The 10683-nt window shown below is 33.2% G+C and overlaps 1 protein-coding gene across 1 annotated transcript in view; it reads right to left on the bottom strand.

Moving 5' to 3' along the window:
- Nucleotides 1-4279: 4279 nt before the first annotated feature.
- SEMA3C (semaphorin 3C) overlaps nucleotides 4280-10683 on the bottom strand; it is a 212177-nt gene continuing 205773 nt past the window's right edge. Inside the window, exon 18 of the mRNA XM_040260730.1 lies at nucleotides 4280-7098. Coding sequence (XP_040116664.1) covers nucleotides 6685-7098 — 414 coding nt within the window. The 3' untranslated portion in view covers nucleotides 4280-6684. The remainder of the gene's footprint in view (nucleotides 7099-10683) is intronic.

Below are 10683 nucleotides of genomic sequence, written 5' to 3'. Positions count from 1 at the left end.
CTCAAGAGTCTTCTCCAACACCACAGTTCAAAAGCATCAATTCTTCGGTGCTCAGCCTTCTTCACAGTCCAACTCTCACATCCATACATGACCACAGGAAAAGCCATAGCCTTGACTAGATGGACCTTAGTCGGCAAAGTAATGTCTCTGCTTTTGAATATACTATCTAGGTTGGTCATAACTTTTCTTCCAAGGAGTAAGTGTCTTTTAATTTCATGGCTACAGTCACCATCTGCAGTGATTTCGGAGCCCCCAAAACTAAAGTCTGACAGTTTCCACTGTTTCCCCATCTATTTCTCATGAAGTGATGGGACCAGATGCCGTGATCTTCGTTTTCTGAATGTTGAGCTTTAGGCCAACTTTTTCACTGAAAGTTGCTCAGTCATCTCCAACTCTCTGCAGCCACATGGACTATACAGTCCATGGAATTCTCCAGGCCAGAATACTGGAGTGGGTAGCCTTTCCCTTTTCCAGGGGGATATTCTTAACCCAGGGATTGAACCCAGGTCTCCCGCACTGCATGTGGATTCTTTGCCAGCTGAGCCACCAGGGAAGCCCGGATAGACCTAGAGACTTTCATAAAGAGTGAAGTAAGTCAGGAAGAGAAGCACAAATCTATATAAAAAAAAAAAAAGAAACACAAATCTATAATATTATTTATATTACAATATTATATTTAAAATATTGGTTAAATGTATAATATTGAAATCTACAAAAATGATACATATGAACTTATTTGCAAAGCAGAAATAGAGACAGATAATAGAGAACAACTTTATGGATACTTATGGATTCAAACTTAAGGTGGGAAGAAGAGGATGGGATGAATTGGGAGACTGCGGTTGACATCTATACACTACAATGTGTAAAATAGGTAACTAACAAGAACCTACTGTGTAGCCCAGGGAACTCTACTCAGTGCCCCATGGTGACCTAAAGGGGACGGATATCTAAAAAAAGAGGGGATACGTGTATACACAGAGCTGATACACCTTGCTGTACAGCAGGAACACAACATTGTAAAACAACAACAACTATACTCCCATAAATATTTAAAAAAAGAAAAGAAAAATGCTGCCACCACAGACACTAACATAGATAAATGACATCAAATATCAGTTGAATCATTTAGATATAATCTGAGGTAAAAGAGGGACTAAAGCTCAAATACTTAAAATAGTTTTGCTCTCCTGATGGAAAAAATAATAGCATACACTTCTTGAGCTTTTACTATATGTCAGACCATAGAGTTCCTCATGTATTAACTCATTTAATTCTCACAACTACAGGATGTGAAAGGTATTACTATAATTCCAATTTTAGAGAAAGCAGCAATTCATCAAGAAAGACATAACATTCCCAGGCTATATCATTTTTAGTGGAGGAGTTGGAATGGTAACTTGAAGCAGAAATTGAGATTCATTTTGAAATAATAAAGAACTGAATATAGCTGGTTCGGGGATCTCAACGTGCATAATCTGTGGATACAACACACACATCTGCATCCGTACAAGTATCACCGGGAATTCAGTGAGTGTCTCAGGCAGATGTGGCCTGGGTAGTACCTCCTCAGTTATTTTGTTTCCAGTGGTTGCTTTTCCTATTCATGAGTCAAGCTGACTCAACATCAAACCACAGCTTACAACTGTGAATTCTCAACTCAAAGGTACTATGAAGGTCCTAAGTTCTTTGTTTGATGAGCTATGGTACAGCAGAGATGGGAAGTTGATTATAAATCATACCCTCTCCACCTCTCAACCCACATACATGAGTAAAGGGGGAAATAATAAAACAAGAGGTTATAATTTCTTTTCCTACATAGAATTGTAAAAATGACATTTTGAAAAGATCTAAGAAAGTACGAAATTACTTTCATCTTGTTGTACCCCCTTATGAGCCAAAGACTGTATGTATATTGAAAAATATTCAGAGAAACAATAGGAATGGCTGTGATTTTTATAATAATTCCATCACATATCCATTTGGCCATGCAGAAGTCACTATGCTTTTGATTTCATAAAATGTTTGGATGACATTTTTACATAAATAATTCAGAGGAAAAAAATCACTTAAGGAATATAATTCACCCCACTTTTGCACTTGAGGTTTGAGAGGTAACCTCACAAAGAATAAAGAGTTTTAATGTGTTTGTTATAATCTCATTCTTCAATAGCACTTTATCTAAGTAACACTCACGCATGGCAACATAATAGCCCTGAAAAATACACAATTCAAACTGGGTAGAAAGTATTGTGCTATGAGGTAAATGGACAAATGCATTAGCCAGTAGAGTGAAGATGGCATTTTCTTATTTTGGAGCTAGTTCTTCCAGTTCTCAGTATCTGTGCACCAGGAAACTAAAGTTATGAAATTATAAAAACTGAAATATACACCAGAGGCCCAATAGGAAAAACAATTCATTGACAATGAAGTTCACTCAATGGCACATACACAAAATTTGTTGCAACTGGTTTCAACTTTGCAGAGGGGCTTGTATTCCTGTGTAAAAGGTGACTGGATAAAATGACAGAGGGATAAACACTTACAAAGAAGTTATTTTTCACAATAGTCTTCCAGAGTTTTGTTACCATGCATAAAATTCAAAGAAATTCTCAATGCCACTTGTTGAGTAACCATTTTAGTTAGTCTGTTTATTTACTTGTCTAGATTAAAGCTTTCAGTGGACTTGACTGTGCTGCAAAACAAAGCTGAGCCGTGTCTCTCTTTACAGTCAGAAGAGTAAATACAGGAAATGGTGATTCTCTTGTTTTCTTAAAACTTGGGTATGAAATGTAAAGCATCAGAAAAACACTAAATTTATAAGAAATGAATTGATTTAAAAAAATAATTTTAAATGCAAATATAAGCAAGATACTGAGAAATGAAGCAATTAGGGAGTAGTTCAAAATCATCAGGTTGAAAGATTTGTGGAGATTACGTTTATTTACAGTTGTTCTTTTCCCTGTGGCTTCCTTCCCCTCACTTTTATTAAGGCTCATATAAAGTCTGACCCCGGTAAGGTGTCATCTGATCTACTGACTACAGGCTCCCAGGCCTAGACCATTGGCATTTAACTTGTCAAAGGACACAACTGAAATATTCCTTCCTGTTGCAGCAACAGGGTACTTTCAAAATAAATAAAATATTAAGATATTTATTGAACACTTATTATATAAGTTTTGCCCTAACACTTTACAGGTATTAATTTGGGCAAAAACTATAAATAAATAAAATAAAAGAAGTATTTATCAAATATAGCAATTTTTATCTTTAATAATAATTTTAATTAATAAATACTAGAATTGGAGAAGGAAATGACAACCCACTCCAGTACTCTTGCCTGGAAAATCCCATGGACGGAGGAGCCTCATAGGCTACAGTCCATGAGGTCACAAGGAGTTGGACATGACTGAGTGAGGACATGAGAACTGATTTCCCAGCAGTAATTTACCTCTGAAGTCATGCAGAGGGCTACTTGACGTTTAGGGGCACTATGGTGAAGACTGAGAAAAAGGAGGAAAGAATTAAGTATTGGACTTTGGAATTTACATGTTTGTCTTTACTAAATTGAATGAGGTCCCTCCTTACCTGGTACAAACTGCTAGAAATTATGAACGCCTAGAATCAGATTGGCTATGTAATTTGCAGGGTCTGGTACAACATGAAAATTCAGGGCTCCTTATTTAAAATTATTAAGCATTTCAAGGAGGTGACAACAGAGCATTAAACTAAGTATGAATCCTTCTGACCACAGAAATATGTGTGACTGAACAAGTCTAACACCCATGAAACCAACCATGATTGGAATATTTTTATAGAATAGAGAAAAGAGATTCGGCAATTTTCCCATGATAAGACTTCAAATTCTAGCAGTCTGGCTCCAAACTCAAGCATTTATAAACTATACTTTTTTCCCTCCAACTGTAGACACAAGTCTGAATAACTGTCCACAGATGTGAGTGGATATAAAATGTCTCTTAAAGAGAAAACAAATATGAATTTGCTTGCTGTGTATAACGTATCATGGAAATATACACAAAAACTGACAATACTGGGTACTTCTGGGGCAGGACTTACATAAATGAGAGACAGAGGTACAGGAAAGTTTTCAAGTGTATCCTACTGGAAATTTTGAATTTTGAAATATCCAGATGCATTACTTTCACACACACACAAATAAATAAACGGTGAAAATAAGAACAATTGTAAGAGTCAGCAGATTCTATCATATCAACAAGAAATTATAAACTCAACATCAAAAAGGAAAATTAGAGACATCTTTGGGGAATTCAATATGTTTTATTTTGCCAGGCACATGATTTCTTCAATATCCAATTAAATATTACTGTGCTAACTACATTTCCTTACACAGAGTGAACATTCACTGTAATGACAGTTTCATCATGCTAAAATCTATTCACAAACCTACACTTTGAAAAAAAGTGCATTTCTAGGAAATTTTATGTACAATACAAATGGAAATCAAGTCATTGAATTGTCAAACTACACAAAGTAAAATCAACCAATCAACCACCAACATTTAGTATGTGTTAACAATATTTTTGAGAAAGAAAATTTTCTTTACATTTGGCAGTTTTGTTCAAGAAGGGTCTCTATAATTTTAAAAGTAAAGTGATAAAAGTATATACAATGTAATAATGTTTAAAGCAGAAGGCATTAAATAGCACAAATAATGTTATAAAACTAAACACCCTTATTGTCTATCAGTTTGTGTTTACATGAAGCAAGGGGACCTGTATAATTTACTTTATCCTCTGAGTCTAAAACAATTTTACTTTTAACTCTGTACATAGAATAGATTGAACATGAACACAGAAGATGGTTTTGGCTTTATACACATTTCTATTTGTGCGTGTAGAGTGGAAATAAAGAACTATTTGTATAACAAACTTCTTTAGAGGCTACTTTAGAATCATATACACATTTGGAACAACAGCTTTTATTAATACCTTTCTTTTTGAAGAAACATTATTTATGTCGTGCTTGTTACTGCTACTTTTGCTCCATTGAGGCCTCCCCTTGTAATATCATAATTTACCATTTAAATAAGTTACTCATATTCTTAGATTCTGATAAGTGATTAGATTCATTTTAACAATGATTTTAGTTCTTGACATTTTATACTATAGTGCTTAGAAAAGTAATATATTTATCTTGATTACTTTCCTTATGGATTGTTAACTACAAATAAAACTTTTGTATTAGATTTTGATTAGGTATATTATATAATTTCTCTTTGCACCTGGAAACATGGAAATTGTTAACTGTAAAACAAAACAGCAAAAGTTGTATTTTTAAAAGAAATATGAGGATATGAAGAAAATTTTATACTTCTCCCATCTAATTGGTATTTGGAATTTAAAAAATGAATATTAAATTACTCTAAACACAGGATCCAAGTATATAATAATAAGATAGTTATTTTATTCATCACAGACTTACCACATTTGTATCTATATACCAGTGAATATGATGTACCAACATTCTTTTAAAAGAAAGTATGTCTATTTTTGTTCAAATTAGAAATTTTTTCACTTCTCCATAAGATGAGTATTTCTCCAGCATATACAAAACAGCATTAAAAAAAAAGAATTGGTGACTTAAAATTCCATAATGGTATCTGAGGTTGGTAAACAAAAGTAAGCTAATCAATGAAATTAATTACTGAAGTTAAAAATTAGTAATATTTTTAATAAACTTCTGTCAATAAAATTGTTTTTACCTTGTTTTTCTTTTTTCTCCCATTTTGATGGTTTTTTACCTCATATACAAGTTTCGTATTTCAAAAAATTTTTCTTCTTATATTTTTTAACTTGCCATGCAAACTACAAAATTAGAATAAACATATTAATTGATTAAACTGTGTAAGATTATATTCTCTGAGTCTAAAATAACTTAAATATCTTCCAAAAAGGAAAGTGCTTTTGTTTGGAAGATGACCATGTGACAATATAAACTTAAAAGCTTCACTGACATAACTCCAGTCAGATATTATTGGTGAGGGTTCCTTTTATCTTCCTGAAACAAGGGAACAGAGATCAGTGACGAATATCAGCAACTGACAATTTTTGCCATCATAAAAATAACCAATACCATATTTCACTGGATGCATATAAACTCCATATTATCTTTTAATGAACTGCTAGTGTTTTATGCAACTTTTAGGTTCCCTCTTCCTTGTCTTTATTTTTTATTCTACATTTCTTTTGACTCTGTTACAAGCATTTATTTCACTTTTACTATGTAAAAATTGTGAACTTGGCATTTGTTTTTGTATACAGATGCCTGTCAATTAGAAATCTAAATCCTTAAAGCAAGGATAGAAGATCTCAGGTTATAGCCCTCATTCAATTAAGGGATATAAGAATTCTAGTTTCATAGCCGCCATATTGATTTTGAAGAAAAGGTACATAAAGATATAAATAAAATCTAGGTTAAGTTAAATCTTTCTATGCACCATGAGGACCATGACATGTCTAGGGTTGTCAATATCATACAAGAAAATGCATACTCATTTCAGTTCATGTAACATTCACCTTTCTCAGTGAGTAACCACCTTCTTTAGGAATTTCCCACGGGTAAAGCACAAGATTCTTTGCTAAAAATTTGATCACTGAAGACAAACCTTTATTAATGGAAGCATAAGCCCCATTTAAGACAACATTATGACTCTGGCAGCTGATTCCTCCTATTTCTACTTTTCCGGCTATTGATGAGAGCCTTTAACTTGCCGTAGTCCCCTCTCATCTTCTGAGATTCTTCTCCCTGTTGATGCTGCTGCCGAGTATCTTTGCAGTACTGATTAATCATCTGCATTTCTGAGTGGCTGAAAGCCCCCATGATGTCCTTCGGATGGAAGGGTAAAGCCCTTACAGAGCTGGCCCAGGTCCATGGAGACCATTTGTCTGTAACAACTGCCACCATTTCGGAATCTAAAACTTTAAAGTTGATTTTGGCTATGGTCTGCTTGAAGCTGTTTTCTGTTGCAATGCAGTGATACAATCCTTGGTCAGAATCCTGAACAGAGCGGATAAGGAGTCCTTGTGAAGTGGCTATGATTCGTTCATTCAGTTTGACCTAAAAGAGAGATATCAGAGTTCTGAAATCCAACTCTATATATGCTAAAAAGGTGTGACTTGTAAAAAGAATTTCAAAGTATTGAGTACTAATTAACTTCCATCCTAGTGGACACACATTTTTGGCAAATTCCATTGCCTCTTTATTTATTTATTTATTTATTTATTTATTTATTTATTTTTGCACAGGAGATCTGGTTTCAGGGGTACTGAATGTATTAAAGAGAAAGTAAAGGTATCACCCATATTGTCCCAAATGGCTTAAAGTGCATTCCCTTTAGGTAGAAGTAGTTTATTCACATCTAAGTGAGAGTTTTGAATGTTTCTAGAATGTAAATTACAGACAACATATATATATGAAATTCACAGTTTAAACTATCTATTTTACCCTGTATTTGTTGCCTTTTATTGTAACAAAAATACTTATTGAGTAAGAACATGAAGCCATAATTAAATCATTGAATTTTACCTTTTTTTCAATGAATGAATGAATATTCTCCTAACTAATAATTGTGTGAGCTGAGGCAGAGTTCTGAACATTATCAAGGAGTTTTTCCAATTATGTAACACAAAGAATGACTAAAAATAAGCTGGAACTTATTATAAGTACTCCAAGTGATTTTACTTTCCAAGGAAAAGTAATAAGAAGCTATGAGGTGAATATTTAATTATTTTACAGGCTTATGCTGGAAAAAATATTATTTTCTGGATGTAAGCTAAATTCTGAAATCCATTTCCTTACAGGGCCAGCTATAGTATTATCAGTGAACACACAAAAACCTAAGCGGTAAGTAGTTCCTTCATATATATACTCAGCAATGCTCTTTCATTGAGGGAAAGAAATTTGACCCAAAGAAAAATAAGAATGAATGTGAAATGTTTTTCTAAATGATAAATTTCTATATAAATACATATTTTATCATTAATGAAATACAAACCAAAGATAGGTTGTTTTAGATAAAAAGTAACTCACATACAAAAGCAGAAAAAGGAAAAATATAGCACTGAAATATGAACAGAACTGAATTAGAAAAGAGAGATTAAGAAAAAGGACTGAAATATATAAAGCAAAACTTTTATGTTCATTCAATTTTTAAAGCTTTAATATGCCTTAGAAATAGCTTAAATCATGTATAAATGCATATAGAAATAAAAAAGAGAGTCTTTTCTATTTGCATGAAATTGAGAAAAATTTTAGAGGCTAATTTGATAATATTCATTAATATTTATATATAAGATTCAGTGCAGATATTTTATTTACAGGAATTTATACAGAATACATGGTCTAACTAACATGCAGATATTCACTCACATGAATTTTTAAAAATTTTAAATTATTTTTTGGCCACACCATACAGGATGCAGGATCCTTGTTCCCTAATTGAATCCATGTCCCCTACAGTGGAAGCATGGAGTCTTAACCACAGGATTGCCAGGGAAGTCCCTACCTGATACTTTTGATAAGAGGAAAAACAAGAAATAATGTAATCAGTAGATAGCTTTAGTAAAGGCAAAGTATGGTCCTATAGCGGAATACTATACAGCCAAGAAAACTAAGGTAGCTCCATACGTACTAATACTGAAATGTGTGTGTGTGTCTCATAGAAAAAGAGATACAAAGAAGGAAAGACAGGAAATAGGAAAATTATGGAGACTAGTTGGCGGACTATATAATTCTTAGCAGCCTATACTCTGAGAAGTAGGAATGAGTCCTGAAGTGGAGGAGACGAGGGCTTTTAGTCTTTACGTTATTCAATATGAACTATCTGCATTTTTCTCTGAAAGTTTTTACCACTTGTCTTACTAAAAAAAATAGTTCAGTATTTACACATCATAAATGTGAGAAATATGTGTATGTTTGCCCAAATTACTGAGGAAGAATTAAGATAAATTTAATTAAATATTAATAGCTTATTCAAATAAAGTGATAGTGAGTGGAAATGTGCTCTGCTTAAATTCTGGACAGACCAGATTTTCATGATTAGGGTTAAGGTTTTTCATTATCTTATAGTATTCTTCTGTTTTTGAGATTGGGAGAAAAATCAAGATAGCCATACATGTCTCCACATTTTTGAAACTTCTGAAATAAAACATTATAAATATCATGAAAGAGATAAAACACAAGATACATTCCTTTTTAAATTTCATTTGTTAATTTCCGGGACATGTATTCAAGCCTGTATATATATTCATGTATTTTAATTTTACACAATATAAATTATATTCATCCATTACATATTTTTCCACTGAACTTTCTACTGAATAAAAGAACAGCATTTTATCTATGTTAGGTAAGCCCCTGTTTGAGTTGTGGCTTTCCAACTCACATACACATATACAGACTTTTTTGGAAGGATGGTTCATGTCCACATGGCATGTTCAAGCCTAAGAATTCCATTTCTGTATGATAATCATCATCATCATACATTATGACTTCTACCCCAGAGTAGTCTGTAAGGCAATCATTCTTATGCTCCACATCCATTCAAAACAATTTAAAATTAATTAGACTGCAGATATTTCAAGACTAATTTGATGATAGATAGCAACAAAACAAGCCTCAATATTTTTTATTAATGAAAAAATTAAAAAAAAATTTTATGAAATTCTGCAGCAAGAAGGGGCCCTGAAGGCCACTGAGCCCATCTTTTCCCAGATATTTAAGTCTCATCTTATGCAAGTTGTCATCAGCTTATGGTTTAACATTCCTGTGACAGGGAACACAAAATGTCCTAAACAGCTCATAACATCTTTGAATAGGCAGGTCTGAGAGTTGGAAAGCATTTCCTCAAAAAGAGCTAACATCTACTTTAGTAATTCTGATGCAATGCTTCGCTTAGGACTGTATCCATTCTACATAGCTCTCATTAACCTAAGATGTAGTATGGAAACTGCGCAACAGAAAACACCCAAGTGCTGAAGGCTCTATTCTTCCCTTCCCTCCATCATGCTTTGTGATGTACTGTTAACACCACTGCAGTTTCGGGCACTTTAAGGCTTTATATATACATATGTATTTTTCTTCTTATCCCTTCATTAGTTAGGACAATGTGACATCAATATTATGGAATTCATTATTTATAATATTTCACTCTATGCTGTTTTACAATGTTTTCCTTTTAAAACAGCTCTTTATAATCAGTAAAAGGTTAATACAAGTTTCCTTTCACTTGAAAGTTAAGGTTTTTTTTTTTTTTTAACCTATCACTTAATAAAGGCAATGGTCCCATAAATAATGATTCCACACATTACCTATAACAAAACCCCAAGAGTTATGAATAATAAAGCAATGGAAGCATTACCACACAGCAGAAAAATGCTCTTTACCATAAAGGTTATAGTTAAGTGGAATTTCTTGTTGAGAAAAATTGAACTTTTTCAAAAGCCCTTTTATCTTGTGAATCACACAAAGGTGCTGTTGTGTGAGAACCTGGCTTCTGGATTTGCGCACATCTTGTTTCTTTTACAAATGCTTCCTTACATCAGTACCCCCATCTGAGTGTGCAAGCTCTTGCTTTAATCACTGTGTTATAGAGGTGAGTAGGCAGATAGGATTTCTAATTAATCCATCAACTGAATGGACAAA

Source organism: Oryx dammah, unplaced genomic scaffold, assembly GCF_014754425.2.
Source record: "Oryx dammah isolate SB20612 unplaced genomic scaffold, SCBI_Odam_1.1 HiC_scaffold_18, whole genome shotgun sequence".
Classification (NCBI taxonomy): Eukaryota; Metazoa; Chordata; class Mammalia; order Artiodactyla; family Bovidae; genus Oryx; species Oryx dammah.
Note: the sequence above shows the minus strand (reverse complement) of the source record. Positions and strands in the feature narration are given on the sequence as shown.